The sequence below is a fragment of the Capra hircus genome (genome assembly GCF_001704415.2).
Source record: "Capra hircus breed San Clemente chromosome X unlocalized genomic scaffold, ASM170441v1, whole genome shotgun sequence".
NCBI lineage: Eukaryota > Metazoa > Chordata > Mammalia > Artiodactyla > Bovidae > Capra > Capra hircus.
In genome coordinates, this window is record NW_017189516.1 from 12,601,418 (window position 1) to 12,620,151 (window position 18,734).

At 40.7% G+C, this 18,734-nt stretch overlaps 1 protein-coding gene across 2 annotated transcripts in view; it reads right to left on the reverse strand.

The window, feature by feature from the left end:
* Positions 1-16,375, reverse strand: part of YIPF6 (Yip1 domain family member 6) — a 32,448-nt gene extending 16,073 nt beyond the window's left edge. The window contains exon 1 of one of the 2 annotated variants that reach the window (XM_013976422.2): positions 15,784-16,375. In XM_013976422.2, coding sequence (XP_013831876.1) covers positions 15,784-15,840 — 57 coding nt within the window. In that variant the 5' untranslated portion in view covers positions 15,841-16,375. The remainder of the gene's footprint in view (positions 1-15,783) is intronic. The other variant, XM_005700717.3, reaches the window with a different exon arrangement.
* Positions 16,376-18,734: the final 2,359 nt, after the last annotated feature.

Here is an 18,734-nt window from a genome sequence, read left to right on the forward strand (position 1 = left end):
TGGTGGTGGTTCAACCTACTTGCCCCATGATCTCTTCTATGGATACTGTCCAGCAGTGTGGAACTTTTTATTGCCCAACACAATTTGTTTTTTAAAATGGAATGTTTTCGTTATGTTTCAGTAGACAATCACATGTGAAAATATGGTCAAGAAGTTTGGGGTTTTTTCCTGCTTAACTTATGTGGACCTCAAACATCAATTAACATAACCAAGCTGGTGCAAATGATTTTCAATACTTCATATGTATATTTTGAGTAGGTCGGTGATTTCCCGCCTGATAATATAACTTTGATTGTTCTCAATTAATGTATTGATTTGATCACTATCAACTTCAACTGTTCTACCCAACCATGGAGCATTAACCAGCACACAAAACTTCCCAAAGCACTTTTGACATGTTCTATCCGTCACAGCACTTTCTCCATATACTGTACAAATCTTTTTGTGTTTCAGTTGCGTTTTTACTCTTCTTGAAATAATAAAGCATGATATGCCAAAAATGTTGCTTTTTCCCCTCCCATCTTCAATATTAAAAATGGCTACACAAAAATTCACCAATTTTGGTAAGTTTTTAAAAAATCAATGTGATATGACAGCTGTCACAAGCTAACAAAACTGGTTCAAATGAAGTTAAAGACAACTAAGCATTTCTTCTCAGTAATCACCCTCTCTGTTTTTTTTTCAGTCTAACCTTATTGAAGCTTTTGATGGCTAAGTCTAAGTAATCTCTCCTGGTAAACGTCACAATGCACTTGAAAAATGTGGGTTATTTTCAAATATCTTTTGATATTGATTTCTAACATAATCCCACAGTGAGTGAAAATGGCAACCCACTCCAGTACTCTTGCCTGGAAAATTCCATGGACAGAAGAGCCTGGAGAGTACATAGGATTGCAAAGAGTGAGCCACAACTAATTGAGCACAAGAGAACAGATTCTGTATAATTTCAATACCTTTAGATCATGAAAATTTTGCACTTTATGTCCCTGGATATGTTCCAGTGTCTCTGAGTCTACAGTCTATGGGAACGTGAATAGAATTTGTATCCTACTGTTGTGTGAACTGGTTCACAGTGCTTTTCAGATCTACTATATCCTTCTACTTCTCTGTATATTCATTTATTAATTATTGAGAGTTTGATATTGAAACTCCAAATAAAAATCTTAGTTTATCTACTTAAAAATAATTGTAATATACAATGGAACTACATGCAACCTTTGCTATATATGCTGCACTTTGCTTGAGCAGCCGTAAAGAGAGACCCCACGTCCAAGGTATGAGAAACCCAAGTTAAGACAGTAGGCACTGAGAGAGGGGATCAGAGGGCAGACAGAAATTACAATCACAGACAACGAGCCAATCTGATCACGTGGATCACAGCCTTGTCTAACTCAATGAAACTAAGCCATGCCAATGGCTGGGTCATGGTGGAGAGGTCTGACAGAATGTGGTCCACTGGAGAAGGGAATGGCAAACCACTTCAGTATTCTTCCCTTGAGAATCCCATGAACAGTATGAAAAGGCAAAAAGAGAGGACACTGAAAGATGAACTCCCCAGGTCAGTAGGTGCCCAATATGCTCTGGAGATCAGTGGAGAAATAATTTCAGAAAGAATGAAGGGATGGAGCCAAAGCAAAAACAATACCCAGTTGTGAAAGGGACTGGTGATGGAAGCAGGGTTCCACGCTGTAAAGAGCAATATTGCATAGGAACCTGGAATGTCAGGTCCATGAATCAAGACAAATTGGAAGTGGTCAAATAGGCGATGACAAGAGTGAACATCGACATTTTAGGAATCAGTGAACTAAAATGGACTGGAATGGGTGAATTTAACTCAGATGACCATTATATCTACTACTGTGGGCAGGAATCCCTTAGAAGAAATGGAGTAGCCATCATAGTAAAAAGACTCCAAAATGCAGTACTTAGATGCAATCTCAAAACGACAGAATGATCTCTGCTCATTTCCAAGGCAAACCATTCAATATGACAGTAATTCAAGTCTATGCCCCAACCAGCAATGCTGAAGAAGCTGAAGTTGAATAGTTCTATGAAGACCTACAAGACCTTCTAGACTAACACCCAAAAAAGATGTCCTTTTTTATTATAGGGGATTGGAATGCAAAAGTAGGAAGTCAATAAACACCTGGAGTAACAGGCAAATCTGGCCTTGGAATACAGAATGAAGCAGGGCAAAGGCTAATAGAGTTCTGCCAAGAGAACGCACTGGTCATAGCAAACATCCTCTTCCAACAACACAAGAGAAGACTCTACACATGGACATCACCAGATGGTCAACACCGAAATCAGATTGATTATATTCTTTGCAGCCAAAAATGGAAACCTCTATACAGTCAGCAAAAACAAGACCAGGAGCTGCCTATGGCTTGGATCATGAACTCCTTATTGCCAAATTCAGACTGACATTGAAAAAGTGGAGAAAACCACTAGACCATTCAGGTATGACCTAAATCAAATCCCTTAAGACTATACAGTGGAAGTGAGAAATAGATTTAAGGGACTAGATCTGATAGACAGTGTCTGATGGAACTATGGATGGAGGTTCGGGACATTGTACAGTAGACAGGAATCAAGACCATCCCCCTGGAAAAGAAATGCAAAAAAGCAAAATGGCTGTGTAAAGAAGGGAAGCGAAAAGCAAAGGATAAAAGGAAAGATATACCCATTTGAATGAAGAGTTCCAAAGAATAGCAAGGAGAGATAAGAAAGCCTTCCTCAGCGATCAATGCAAAGAAATAGAGGAAAACAACAGAATGGGAAAAATTAGAGATCTCTTCAAGAAAATTAGAGATACCAAGGGAAAATTTCATGCAAAGACAGGCACAATAAAGGACAGAAATGGTATGGACCTAACAGAAGCAGACGATATTAAGAAGAGGTGGCAAGAATACACAGAAGAACTCTACAAAAAAGATCTTCACGACCCAGATAATCACGATGGTGTGATCACTCACCTAGAGCCAGACATCCTGGAATGTGAAGTCAAGTGGACCTTAGGAAGCATCACTACAAACAAAGCTAGTGGAGGAGATGGAATATCAGTTGAGCTATTTCAAATCCTGAAAGATGATGCTGTGAAAGTGCTGTACTCAATATGTCAGCAACTTTGGAAAACTCATCAGTGACCACAGGACTGGAAAAGGTCAGTTTTCAGTCCAATCCCCAAGAAAGGGAATGCCAAAGAATGCTCAAACTACCGCACAATTGCACTCATCTCACATGCTAGTAAAGTAATGCTCAAAATTCTCCAAGCCAGGCTTCAGCAATACATGAACTGTGAACTTCCAGATGGTCAAGTTGGTTTTAGAAAAGGCAGAGGAACCAGAGATCAAATTGCCAACATCTGCTGGATCATGGAAAAAGCAAGAGAGTTCCAGAGAAACATCTATTTCTGCTTTATTGACTATGCCAAAGCCTCTGACTGTGTGGATCACAATCAACTGTGGAAAATTCTGAAAGAGATGGGAATACCAGACCACCCAACCTGCCTCTTGAGAAACCTGTATGCAGGTCAGGAAGCAACAGTTAGAAGTGGACATGGAATAACAGAATGGTTCCAAATAGGAAAAGGAGTACGTCAAGGCTGTATATTGTCACCCTGCTTATTTAACTTATATGCAGAGTACATCATGAGAAATGCTGGGCTGAAGGAAGCACAAACTGGAATCAAGATTGCCGGGAGAAATATCAATAACCTCAGATATGCAGATGACACCACCCTTATGCCAGAAAGTGAAGAACTAAAGAGCCTCTTGATAAAAGTGAAAGAGGAGAGTGAAAAAGTTAGCTTAAAGCTCAACATTCAGAAAACTAAGATCATGGCATCCGGTCCCATCACTTCGTGGCAGATAGATGGGGAAACAGTGGAAAGTGTCAGACTTTATTTTTCTGGGCTCCAAAATCACTGCAGATAGTGACTGCAGCCATGAAAGTAAAAGACTCTTGCTCCTTGGAAGGAGAGTTATGACCAACCTAGACAGCATATTCAAAAGCAGAGACATTACTTTGCCAACAAAGGTCCTTCTAGTCAAGGCTATGGTTTTTCCAGTAGTCATGTATGGATGTGAGAGTTGGACTGTGAAGAAAGCTGAGCACCGAAGAATTGATGCTTTTGAACTGTGGTGTTAGAAAAGACTCGAGAGTCCCTTGGACTGCAAGGAGATTCAACCAGTCCATCCTAAAGGAGATCAGTCCTGGGTGTTCATTGAAAGGACTGATGTTGAAGCTGAAACTCCAATACTTTGGCCACTCCAATACTTTGAGAAGTGCTGACTCATTGGAAAAGACCCTCATGCTGGGAAAGATTGAGGACAGGAGGAGAAGGGGACAACAGAGGATGAGATCGTTGGATGGCATCACTGACTCGATGGACATAGGTTTGGGTGAACTCCGGGAGTTGGTGATGGACAGGGAGGCCTGGCGTGCTGCAGTTCATGGGGTTGCAAAGAGTTGGACACGACTGAGCGACTGAACTGAACTGATATGCAAACTTGTTTTGTATTTTCCAAGTCTCTTATAAATGTGTTATCATACTTTCATAATTAAAAAAAAAATGAGAACTAAGCACTTCTTGCAGCCATCTTACAGATAAAACCAAACAAGCTTTTTCACCACCTCAATATTATGGCGTGTTAAAGAAGAATGTGAAGAAAAGTTTGTATACATGCTACATCTACAAAAGGGATACAAATATATATTATATATATACACATACACATATCTGAATGTTACCTTTTAAAAATAAGAAATAAATCATGCAATATGACTTAGAAATGATCCCTGAAAATATAGTCTTCCCTCATGACTCAGACAGTAAAGAACCCGCCTACAATTCAAGAGACCTGGGTTGGGAAGATCCCTTGAAAGAAGAAATGGCAATCCACTCCAGTATTCTCGCCTGGAGAAACCCATGTACAGAGGAGCTTGGCAGGCTACAGTTCACTGGATCACAGTCAGTCAGAATGACTGAGAGACTGAGCATGCACACACAAAGTGACTTAAGTCACATGTAATGTAAGTAGTATTTATAGATTTTTTTTAAAGCTTCCTATTTAGGAAAGGAGGGGAAAAGGTGGAGGAAATAAGGAGAGAAGTTAGGCTTCTTAGAATACACACTGTTCTGTATTTATGACTTGTATTTATGACAGAATTATTAAACAAAATTAAAATTTTAAAGTAGTCCCTAAAACTGAAAGAAAAATGGAACAAATGAACCTGCTAAATTAAATACATAACCACACAAAGAGCAACTATCTCAAGTGAGTTTAGAACACTGTAGTTTGATTTCTAATCAGGATACAGAAAGCTGGAATGAGCTGGAATCCACTAGAACAATGAAAAAAGCCAGATTAATTACAAAATCATAATTTTCCTTGAACATGTCAGAGCTGAGGTTTTAGGGCAACCAAGTATCATGAAAGAAATCTAAGGAAAAACAGGCACTTCCAAGAAGAGATGGGACATGAGCACTGGCTCATCTGCAGCAAAGCATGAGAACAACACTGGGCATCACAGATGGTAAAGAATACAGCTAAAACTTAAAATGAACTGCTAAAGACCACGTGTGGACTGTTATGACAGGATAGCACCCTTTTAAGCATTAGACATAGGGGGAGTTCACATCCACTTGCAGGCTCTTCTCCACAGACTTCCACTGATCCAGGTGTGGCGGCGGGAAGCAGCTGCCTCTTCTGAGAAAAGCAGAGAGCCCAGCTCATACCCTTCTCTCCTACAGAAAAAGAGCCTTAAAGCTGCTGGGGGAAGATCAGCAAACCCTGTTGTTTTCAGAGCACAGGTGAAGACCCACTGTGGCTGGGGAAAGGGAAAAGACAAACCTTGCTACTCCTGGGGGAAGGATGGGAAATCATCCAAATGCCAGGCTATTAGAGTCTCCTTCAGCTAGGGGCTTCCCTTGCAGCTCAGCTAGTAAAGAATCTGCCTGCAATGTGGGAGACCTGGGTTCAATCCCTGGGATGGGAAGACCCCTGAAGAAGGGAAAGGCTACCCACTCCAGTATTCTGGCCTGGAGAATTCCATAGACTGTATAGTCCATAGCGTCGCAGAGTTGAACATGACTGGGCAGCTTTTGCTTTCAGCTAGGGAAAGAGACAGATCACTGAGAAAGTCTCACCCAGGAGACTCAGGGACACAGGGCAGAGGGTGGATCAAAACAACAAAAAGTCCCTACCTCCCAGGTCTCCACCACCAGACTACAATTATGGAGTAACAAAAGCCAGCAATCTAGTGCTAAGGGAGGGGCTAGAGCTTAGAGAGAAACCCACTATTTTATGCAGAGGCAAACAGAATGCAGAAAAAGAAACATGGAGAAGAAACATTAAGAAAAACACTGGGCAAACCTACTGCCCTCCCTATGCACAAAGTAATAGGAGAGAAATTTGAAGCTGATGATGCATTTGACAGTTCCCCTATCAAGGACAAAAGCCAAATACAGGTTCAACTCCTTACTAGACTGACTTAATCCCTATAGTAACAACTTAACAGAAAAGATGTGCCATTTCCAGGCAGTCTCTACTACTAAATATGATAGCCAGCAATCAATAAAAAATTACCCCTTCCCCATAAACACATACACGGAAAAACAACACACTCTGACAACACAAAGCAATTAAACCAAACTCTGAGGTGACTCAGATGTTATAATTTCAGCAGAAAAGTTACTATATGATTAATATGTTAAAAGGCTCTAGTAGAAGATATATGCAAAAATGATGGTGAATTTCTGCAAAGAGATAGAAACTGTAAGAGTCAAATGGTAATGCTAGAAATAAAAGAACACAGTAACAGACTCAACAAGGTCAAATAAAGAAATCAGTGACAGGTCAGTGAAAATTATCTAAACAGAAACAAGAGCTGGAAAATTTAAAAAAACATATATCAAGTCATTCTATTGTATACCTTAAATTTATACAACATTATATGCCAATATTTCAATAAAACAGGAATAAAAAACATAAGACCACCCCAAACAGAATACAGCATGCAAGAACTGTGGGGTTGATATTAAATAATCTAATTTGTATATTATTGAAATCCCATGAGAGAGATAATGGATCTGAAAACATATTTGAAAAGGTAAAGGCTGAATTATTTTCCAGAATGACAGAAGACCTCAAATGATAGATCCAAGCCCAGAAAACCCCAGTCAAGAAAAATACCTAAAGACAAAACAAAAGCAAAAATCCACAAACCTAGACACATTCACACTGAAAACCAAAGATAAAGAGGAAAACCTTAGAGACAACCAGAGAAAAAAAGACATTGCAATCAGGAGAAAAACACAATAGACATCTCACTCAAAATAATGTAAGAAAGAAGACAAACACACCTTTAGAGTGCTGAATGAATAAAACTGTCAACCCACAATTCAAAAAACAACAAAAATAGCTATTAAAAATGAAAGGCAATACTTGTCTCAGGTTCATGGGAGACCACCAGCTACATCCATGGACCATGGGGCTCCGTGCAAGACACATCCGCCTGTGCCTTTGGCCTCTCCTCCAGAAAGAGGAAAAAAATGGAGCAGAGGGAAAAGGCCCTGAGGTCATCCATACTAAACGCAAAGGCCCAGAAACTTGAAGCCTTCCAGAATATCCGTGACTTCCTGTTCCTGATGTCCCAAGGAATAGGACATCAATGAAAGTTGAAATGACAGCTGTCTTTTCAGGCATATGTGATTTTGCCATGCAAAGGAACCAGAATCACAGATAACAAAGATGCTTCTCAGGACGGCAAACTCCAAACACTTTTATTCATTCTCCCAGTATGATCCTAGAATCAAGTACCTTTTGAAAACCGTCTACATACTTAAAATGGGTGAATTTTACTGAACAGGCATTATACTGTAGTAACATTGATTGAATTAAAAAGCCATTTAAAGAAGGACTAGTTTTAACTTCTTTGAAACGACAATGCTGCTGTAAAGCAATGACTGACTATTTCCTGCCTTGGATGAGGGAGAACTGCTTTCCCTTTTGGTTTCTCAAAGAAAAGTGTAAACCTCTCCTGCTCCCTAAAATAAAATGAAATAAAATTAAAGTTTAACAGCATCAAAACATGAATTATTATTTTATACACATAAAACATACGCTAACCGACTTTCAAGGTAACACTGTCTTTGCTGAATGAAAGTCTTATAATAACCCCCTCCAAAAAAAGGTGGCAAAATAGACTTTTCTCAGATGAGCAAAAAGCTGAAACATGCATTCCAAGAAATGTTAAACGATAATCTTCAGAAAGGAATATGGTATCAGAAGGAAGTTTGGATTTACACAAGGAAATGAAGCTCTCCAGAAGTGGTTTAAATGAAAGTCAACATAAAAAGCACTGTTTCTTATTTTTAATGATTCTAAAAGATAACTGCCTAAAGCAGAGGTCACCAAACTTTTTCTGTGAAAGATCCAAATGTAAATATTTTAGGTTTTGAGAGCTAAATGGTTGCTGTTGGAACTACTCAACTCTGCTTCTGTACCATGAAAGAAGTCAAATACATAAAAAAATGAAGTGCAGCTGTGTTCCAATGAAACTTTATTTATAAAAATAGGTGGTGGGTCAGATTTTAAATTATAAAAATACAACATTTAGGAGAGCTGGAAATTTGAACACTGACAAGACATTTGATATTAGGGAATTATTGATTTTTTTACATGTACTAATGATACTGTGGTTATGTTCTTTAAAACAGAATTCTTATCTTTTAGAGATACATATTAAATATTTATTAATGTAATGATGCCTGGGATTTGTTTTAAAATAGTATAGAAGGGAAATGGGTAGGGCTACAGAAGAAAGAAGACTGGCCATAAATTGGTAATTATTATTGAAGGTTGGGTACACAAGAGTGCACTTTACTATTCTACTTTTGTATATGTTTGAAACTTTTCTCAACAGAAAGTTAAAAAATAAACAAAAAATTCCTAATTTTAGGGGCCACCTAAGTTCATTTTTCTTTCTGCCTCCCCTACCCAAGCCAAAATGAACCTAAATATAAACAAATCTCTAGATCTTAAGAGTTTACAGGAAATATGTGGACAGAGGCACCTACTAAAAATACCACAGCCAAATACAGAAAGTGGAGAATTCTACAAAAGAAATGACTTTAAACAAATAAATTACATCAAAAAGAGAAGGACACATATATTAAAAGACATGTATTATCCAAGTGCAATTTGACCTTGTTTGGATCCTGATTTGCACAAACTGTAAAAACACATTTTTTTTTTAGAAAATTGGAAGGTGAACAGAGATTAGATGATATTAAGGAGTGATTATTATTATGTTATGTGTGATAACCAAAGAAAAAAAAACAGTCCTTACCTATTAGAGAAACATAGTGAAGTATTTATGGGTAAAGGAATACATCTGGGATTTGCTTTAAAATACTCATAAAAGATCATGAAAGACAAGGAAATGCTGAACAACCATTACGAACTGAAGAAAACTAAGGAAAAATAACAATTAAATGCAATGTGATATCCTGGGTAAGATCCTGGAACAAAAAAGGGCATTTGTGGAAATCCTGATAAGATTCAAATAAGAACTATAGTTTAATAGTGTTGTATGAACCTTAGCTTCCTTGTTCTGATCTTTGTACTGTGGTTATATACAATGTTACCACTAGAGGAAGCTGAGTGAGGGCTATACAGGAACTCTGTGCCATTTTTGCAATTTTTCTGTCTAAAATTAGCTCAAAATAAAAAGGTTATTTTAGAAAAAAATGTGATGAAATAAATGAAACAACAGAAGAATGCTGAAAGTTATATGAGATTTATTATACTACTCCTTATTTTATTTAAATATTTGAAGAACTCTCCTGGTGGTCCAGTGGCTAAGATAAGACTCCCAAAATAGGGAACCCAGGGTTCCATTCCTGGTCAGGGAACTAGATCCCACATGCCACAACTAATACCTGTCACAGCCAAATAAACAAATAAGTAAGCAAACAAACATTTTAAAAAATAAAAGTAAGTATGGTAAAATATTTCACTTCCTTACTTCTGTCACCATCTCAAACTGCTCTCCTCTTCTCTGATCAAACTGCTCTTCACTCTCTTACTTGCTTAATCCTTTTTAATCTGTACTGGTGTTCCCACAACTTTACTGACATTGCCAACAATGACCTCATAATCAAGAAATATATGAATCCTGGGATATCCCTGGCAGTCAAGAGGACTCTGTACTTCCAATGCATGAGGCATGGGTTTGATAATGGCATCCCACTCCAGTACTCTTGCCTGGGAAATCCCATGGACAGAGGAGCCTGTAGACTACAGTCCATGGGGTCGCTAAAAGTCGGACACGACTGAGCGACTTCACTTTCACTTTTCACTTTCATGCATTGGAGAAGGAAATGGCAACCCACTCCAGTGTTCTTGCCTGGAGAATCTCAGGGACAGAGGAGCCTGGTGGGCTTCTGTCTATGGGGTCGCGCAGAGTCAGACACGACTGACGCAACTTAGCAGCAGTAGCAGCAGGGAACTAAGATCCTACATGCTACAGGTTGTGGCCAAAAATAAATAAATAAAATCCACAATTAAAAAAAGGGAAATATAAGAATTCTTTCTCGGTTTTGTCTTCTGAATATTCTTCTGCACTTAATGTGTAAACCACCTCATTTTGAAGTCATTATTCTCTCTTCACTACTATGATACTGTCCTTTCAAACTCCAGGATTTCGTGTTTTGAGTTATCTTGTTGCCTGCTACAGCTAGGGTAGGCAGAGCAGTGCAGAACAAATGGGCTTTGAAGCCGAATGGCCCTACCTTGGAAACAACACTGCTATAAGAATTAGGTAACACCTGCAAGTCATGTAACACACAATCAATGCTCAACATTTGGCATGTGGAGAGCCTTGGTTAAGGGTGCAATTCTCCTGGAGGCTGCTGCTGCTAAGTCACTTCAGTCGTGTCTGACTCTGTACAACCCCATAGATGGCAGCCCACCAGGCTCCCCTGTCCCTGGGATTCCCCAGGCAAGAACACTGGAGTGGGTTGCCATTTCCTTCTCCACTGCATGAAAGTGAAAAGAGAAAGTGAAGTTGCTCAGTTATGTTCGACTCTTAGCAACCCCATGGACTGCGGCCTACCAGGCTTCTCCGTCCATGGGATTTTCCAGGCAAGAGTACTGGAGTAGGGTGCCATCGCCTTCTCCGAGCATAGGGGGCTAACCACTCCTAAAAGACCAAACGTGAGATTAGAGGATTGAAGTCAAGTTTGAGTACTGTGAGGACTTCCCTGGTGGCTCAGACAGTAAAGCGTCTGCCTACAATGCGGGAGACCTGGGTTTGATCCCTGGGTTGAGAAGATCCCCTGGAGAAGGAAATGGCAACCCACTCCAGTACTCTTGCCTGGAAAATTCCGAGGATGGAGGAGCCTGGTAGGCTTCAGTCCATGGGGTTGCAAAGAGTAAGATACGACAGAGCAACTTCACTTGAGTACTGTGATACAAACCTGGTCTCTTGGGAATGGAAGAAAAAACGATCCAGTCAATCACACCTATGTAATGAAACCTCAATAAAAACTAGATATGTGAGTGAGCTTCCCTGGTTGGCAATATTCTACATACTGTCTGTCATACATCAACGTATCAGGAGGGTAACAAGGTCCTGCCTTTACTCCACAGAGAGAAGACAAGGAAGCTTTGTATTACGAACTATCTCAGACCTCAACCTACACATCTCCCCCTCTTGCTGGTTTGGACTGTACCCTTTTGCTATAATAAAAGTGTAATTTTAAGTATATCATTGTCCTGAGTTCTATGAGTCATTCTAATGAATTACAGAGCCTGACCATGAAGTTGTAGGCAGTAGTTCAGAAGTGAGGGTAGTCCTGGGAACCTCCAAACCTGTGGCTGGTATATGAAGTGGCCAATATTTTGGAAGACTGGGCCCTTAACTGGGGAAGTTTGGCCTAACTCCAGTTATTTGGTTTTGGGAGTGACTGTAGTCACTAATGGAGAAGGAAATGGCAACCCACTCCAGTACTCTTGCCTGGAAAATCCAATGGGCAGAAGAGCCTGGTAGGCTGTAGTCCATGGGGTCTCGAAGTGTCAGACACAACTGAGTGACTTCACTTTCACTTTTCACTTTCATGCACTGGAGAAGGAAATGGCAACCCACTCCAGTGTTCTTGCCTGGAGAATCCCAGGGATGGCAGAGCCTGCTGTCTATGGTGTCGTAGAGAGTCAGACATGACTGAAGCGACTTAGCAGCAGCAGCAGTAGTCACTAAAGTGCCATGTGATTCCCACTCACCCCTCATCCCAACCCTTCCTCAATCTCTCTTCTCCAGAGACTCACTAACATTGCTCAGTGAACTGAGTCAGGATCTGAAGCTCTCCAGCCCCATATATGAGACAGTGCTACCAGGCCCTCAGCTAGTGGACCTTACTCTCTGACTAGCCCCTTGGTGAGGATAAAAGGTGACTTGGACCTCATGTTCCTCCCCTTCTTCTATGCTGGCAGGCTTGTGCACATACATACATATATGTGCATTTAAACACATGTGCACACTTTGCTGCCTGACTTGGGCCAATGAGGGGAGCAAGTAAAGGCAGGGCCAAGAACACACAGTAAATGTGGGGACTGCAGCCTTAAGAAAGCAGTTGGGAACAGATGACCAACTACTGACCAAAATTCTGAAGAGAAAAAGAAGTCAACAAGGTCAACAAGTGGGCTGGGGTGGGTGAAATCAAGCAGGAAAACAACTTGGTCCAAGCAGGCGGGTAGGGGCTTAGTGTCATGGTCCACCTAGGACCAACATCCTTCCAGACCCTAGGCTACAGCGATTATTATGGCTCTTTTTTCTGCTCCTTAAATAGACAGGCAATAGACAAGCATTACCCAAGATTCTATATTCTCAACTCTATACAGATGATTCCAAATCAATCTCTCTAGTCCTGACCTCTTGTGAGCCCTGAAGTCCAGATTTTAGTGTCCAACTACCTGCTGGATATCTACTGGATGGCCTGCCAATCAATATCTGGAACTAAACATTTCCAAAAGTGAATGAATCAACATTTAGGGCTCTCATCCTCTTCTGTATTTCTGTTCAGGGTATCATTTTTTTCCCACTTATCTATAGCCTCGTTTTTCAAAATGTGATACCGGGAGCAGCAGCACCATCTGGGAGCTTATTAGAAATGCAGAATCTTAGGCCTCATCTCAGACCTATTAAAAGAGAACCTGCAATTTAATAAGATTCCCCAGATGATTGCTAGCATGTTAAAGTTTGAAAAACACTAAGACACATTCTCCCTAGCACTGCAAATCCTCGAGGATTCTGCCTTTCTCAAATCTTCACATCTACCGCTGCTATAATCCAGGCAGCCATCACTTCATTCCAGAACTACTGCAACAATTGCACGGTATTCTAGATTCCACACTTTTTCCATGGTAACTTTTCCTTTGTTATGTTGTCAAATTCATGATTTAAAACCTTTCCCTCCTCAAAAATTTCCACTGACTCATTGTTGCCTGTTAAACCTCCCAGCACAGTGGTCAATAAAAGGAAATAACACTTATTGCATGATTATTATGTGCCAGGCACTCTACCAAGTGTTTTATGTGTATTAACTTATTCAATCCACTGAACCACCCTGTATTACTTTATCTCCATTTTACAGATAGGGAAACTGAGACATGGAGAGATTTTGGTAACTTCCCCAATATCCCACAGTGAGTTAAATGACAGAGCATAGAACCAAATCTAGACAATTTGAACCCCAGAGCACACAAAGCCACTGTTCTATACTGCCTCTCTACTACAGTAGCTTTATTTTTTAAGGCTTCTTTTCTAATACCTCCCTGTGCTTCAACCAAAGTAATCTCTCTCTTGTTCTACAAATACGTTAGTATCTCCTAACCTCTGTATCTTCACCGATGAGAGTCTGTGTAGCATTAATGGTAATAGTCTTGGTTTCAGAAGCAGACCCAGGTTCAAATTTCAGCCTGGTCACCTTAGGGAAATCATCAAATCTCTCTGAGTCTCATCTCCTCACCTGCAAGTAAAACACAGTCTAAAAACCACCTAACTGAAACAGTTGCTATCAAGTTTAGAAAATATGCAAAGGATGTCTAGCACAATCCTGGCACATATCAGGTAATCAATCATTCATAGCTTTATGCTCACATCCTACCCATCCTTTGAGGCTCCCTCAAATATAACTTCTACCATGTTGCCTGCTTCATCACCTCAACAAGACATGATAGCACCTTTTAAATTATGTTAAAATGTTATGTGTAACTTTCTTACATACTGTCTTATGTTGGCATTGTATGTTTGTCTTATGCCTAAAATCAGACTGTAAGCACCATAAGGACAGGACTCTTGTATTTCTTAAAGCAACTAGCATAATATATTACACTTTGTGGGAGTTCAACGAACACTGCTGAATAGAAGTGTATTGGATACAGAGTAATGAGTAATCAGAACCACTAAAATTAATTGGGGGAAAGCTTCATAAAAGAGAAGTGGGCAGTTTAGACGAAAAACAGAACTAAAAGCATCTAAACTCCTGTAACTATGGCATACCATGCCCTATGCTTATATTAGTTCATTTAGTACTCTGACTCTGTGGTGACTTACTATCATTTTCCAAAAGGCAAAACTGGGGTTCAGAGTGATTTCCTCAAAGTCACAAATACTCCATGAGAACTTGGACCTACTCACTCTCTTTCACTGTTGAATCCACCATGCCTAAAAGAGTGCCTGGATCATAGTGGATGCTCAATAAATATTTGACAAAAGAATGAAGAGATGAACAAATAAAGCTAGTAAGCAGAACCATAGCTAGAATTAGTTTCACCTGACTCCCAGATCAGTCCTCGACTATGTTGACAATTTAAAACAGAGAAAAGGAATGTACCACTTATTGAGCACCTCCTCATAAACACTATTTGGGACATGACTAAATGTTGTTTGGGAGGTGGGATGGGGGCAGAATGTTGAGTTGACACTACTCAGTTATGGTACTAATTTTATTAGACATTTCACATAAATTATGTCATTTCAACTTCCTAAAAACTCTTTGAGGCAGGTATTTTTATCTCCATTTTACACATGAAGAAATACTCTCCATTAAATGACTTGCCCAAATTCACACAAGTGCCAGAATGGGTGATTCCAGGCCAAGTAACATTAACTCCAAACCCTGTGTTCTTAAATACATGTTCAGGCTTTGGACTTGTAGTACTTGCAATAGAAATTCTGCCCTCTGCAGACAGGAGCAAGAGATCCTCACGAAGAGGACTGCAAGAGCTGTGACAAGGGAGGGCAGGGATTAAAACAGGACGACTGGGGTTCACTGAACAAATAAATAATTAAGTTATAATATCCCATGAGAATCAATCTCTCATTAATCCCAGAATCCTGCTACTCCCTCGAGGACTAGTGACAAGTCTCGATAAAATAGGGGACAGCAGATGCAAAGATACTTAAATCGCCTGAAGCTCAGCATTTAACAAAATAAAGGGGAGGAAGACAAGTGGTGAGAGCCTGTGAAAGGAAAGTGAATTGAGAGTTTCACAAGAAGGCGTGGAAAGGAGGGGGGCGGCAGCGAGGGGAATGGGGGGTGGGGCAGTTAGCCCAAAGAACAGGTAGATGGTTGGGACTGGATCTGGCATCTGATACAGGAAGGGCCTGTCGGGAGGAAGGAATTCCAGTACTCTCAAGTACAAGCCCGTTACCCTACTTCCTTAAGGGGCACTTTGCCTCACCCTCGGTCCCCTTTGTCGTAGATCCCAAGCTCACCAGGGGCCTGGGCGTTGTTGTCCCCGGGTCTCCTGGAGACTCCACCGCTTCTGCCATCCTGGCCCTCCTCCCGGTCGCTCCCACAGGCCTTTGCGCAACCTGAGACGTGGAGGCCACGGCCCGTCAGCGCGTCTGCGCGCGGCGGCCGCGTCACCAAAAAGCGCCTAACAGCTGCTGGCGGCCGTGGCACTCGTCTCTCGTCTTCTGGGTGTTGGACAGGGGATTCGTGTCGCCTCAGTTCCTTTCTTCGGGGCCAGGAGTGTCGCTAAATACGCTCTCTTTTTAACATTCATCCCTGATTTTCAGACAGCTCCGTATGCCAGGGGACTGCCGCTTCCTTCTCTCACTCCTCCCCCGGCTCAGCGCCACTCCCTCTCCAGTGCCTGCTTCCGGCTCTCAGGCGGAGGCTCAGTGTGCCGCCCCCAACCTCACCCCACAACTGCACCTTAGGGGAAAACCCTGCTCCTCCCCCAGCGGCCGAGCGACTGTTTACCAGCTGCTGAATAAAAAGATGAAGCCTTCCCTACCAACTGCTCCTTCTACTGTTGCCCCTAAGCGATCTGGGGCAAGTACTGAAGATGTTCAAGGCTGAAAGAGGGTGAATATTAAAGTAACTTTTTAAAGAATACTCCTGCATGTCCCTATCTCTTTTTCTGTCTCATCTCGGGACTTTCTCAGTGTTTCAGACTCCAGTTCACCTCTCCCCAGGCTAAAATGAGATCAGGCAATACATCCATTGTTGATGTGAGCAATATATGCTAGAGTGCCAGTTGGGGCAAATAAATACTAGTTTTCCACTTTTAACAAACAAGGTAGGAGATGATGTGAAATAGGGAGCTTTATTTTTTATTTTTTGGTTGGGCAATCTAGGAAAGCACACAAGTAGTAAACGTAAAAGAATGTGGCTGTAGTGTGATAAAATTCCCAAACTAATGAGGTGTGTGTGTGTTCTGTTTTGTTTAAATATTCTTATAATTTACCTTGTCAGACTAAGCACATTTTCAGTACTTGTGCAAATACTGATGGGAATAATATTAAAAATTAGGCCAGTAGATATGAAACTTTAAAAAAATGTTACAAGAGAATATTATGTACAATTCCCCAGGCTCAGCTTCAGCCTCCCATACATCCTCCACCATCCCTACCAGTACCATTCTCACCCTCAATGCCACCCCTACCCTGTCCTGACCTCAGCACTCTTATCAGGTTACCAAGTCCCTTCTGGCTTCCCTGAGGCCTTTAGTAACCTTTTCTGTTTCCTTGCCAACCTCCAAAGTAAGTTATCTCTCTCCAACTGAAAACCACAACTATAACACCCAACCTTATCTCTTGGCCTCTTTGCCACTAATTTCAGATGGCCTTGGTGCTGGCTTAAGAGGAGGACAGGCCATACAACAGTTGTTGAGAAAGTCAGTGTTTGGCTTACCTAGGCATTATTTCAGTCTAAAAATGCCAGTGTTTCTCATTTAACTAATAGGGTACAAAGTTGAATGTGAGATAATATGCTATGAAGAGAAACTCAGGAAAGAAAGTTGAAGAGGAAGGGGTGGCATAGGGCTACACTCCTAAAATAGTAATCATTTTATGTTCTTAATTGCAATCACATCTCACAAAATTTCCAAACTGATTCATTACTGTTTAATATGCTATACTCATTACCCTCTGTGAACATTTACCCCACATCAGAAGTCACAGGACTTGCCCCAAATAGCTTAGAAACTTTGTAAGTGGTGGAAGTGGGATTAACAGACCCATGGGTATGAAGAACTTTGTTAGTTGTTCTAACTCTGAAAACTACTGGAAAATATTGAGGAAACAGGCAGTTTCCTGAAGAAATGGTCAAAATTAACTCAAAAAGGAAGCAGCATATTTCATTAGGACAAAATTTTGGAAGAAAATAAATTTTAATATATAAAAAGCAAGGTGCAGAACAGTTTACATGGTATGCTATCATCTCTGTAAAAAAGTACAAGGGAATGTATATCCATGTATTTGAATATTCAGACTATGTCCCAATGGCTACAAAGAAACTGGTAACAGTGGTTGCCTCTGAGGGAGAAACTGGTGGACTGACAATAAAGTGGGAGGGACTGTTTATTGACTTTCAAGGGAAGGCTATTCATTGTATGACCTTTCATCCAGTTTGAAATTTTTACTATATGCATGTGTTATGTGTTACTTAAAAAAAAAAAAGTTGACAAAGAGCTATCCTCCCCTCCCAGCCCCAAGGTACTGAATGGATTTGAAGGCTACTGTTAGGGAAGAAGAAATTTTCCTCTTTTCATCTACATTCTTCTGGCTTGTCTAAGAATTAAATTGACAGGAGAAAGATTAACAGGAGAAAATCAAACAAGGTTTAATAACATTTCTGGGAAGAGACCAAGAAAAACTGGTAACTCACCAAAATGGCCAGAACCCTCACCTTAATTACCATCCTCAGCTAAAAACAAAATAGGCTTTTGAGGGTAGGGAGAGTCAATATGGGAGGTTGCCAGGAAAAGCAACAGTAAACAAGGGTGATTAAGGAAGATTTAAGTAATTCATATTTATGACCATGGTCAGAACAAGTATGATTGGTTGGCCAAGTGAAGGCCTCCAATCTAGCAATATCAAAAGTGGCTCAAACAGAAATATAACTTCTTTCTTCTAGAATAATTTTTCTAAGACCAAGTGACAAGTGAAGTCTCTCAGTCGTGTCTGACTCTTTGCGATTCCATGGACTGTAACCTACCACGCTCCTCCATCCATGGGATTTTCCAGGCAAGAGTACTGGAGTGGGGTGCCATTGCCTTCTCCAGAGGACCTTCCTAACCCAGGGATTGAACCCGGGTCTCCTGCTTTGTAGGCAGAGGCTTTACCGTCTGAGCCAAGGGGGAAGTCCTAATTTAGGGTTGTCCAATTAGAGCCTTGGAGAAATCCACCAAGAAGTACTTTTTAAAAAAAATTAATTA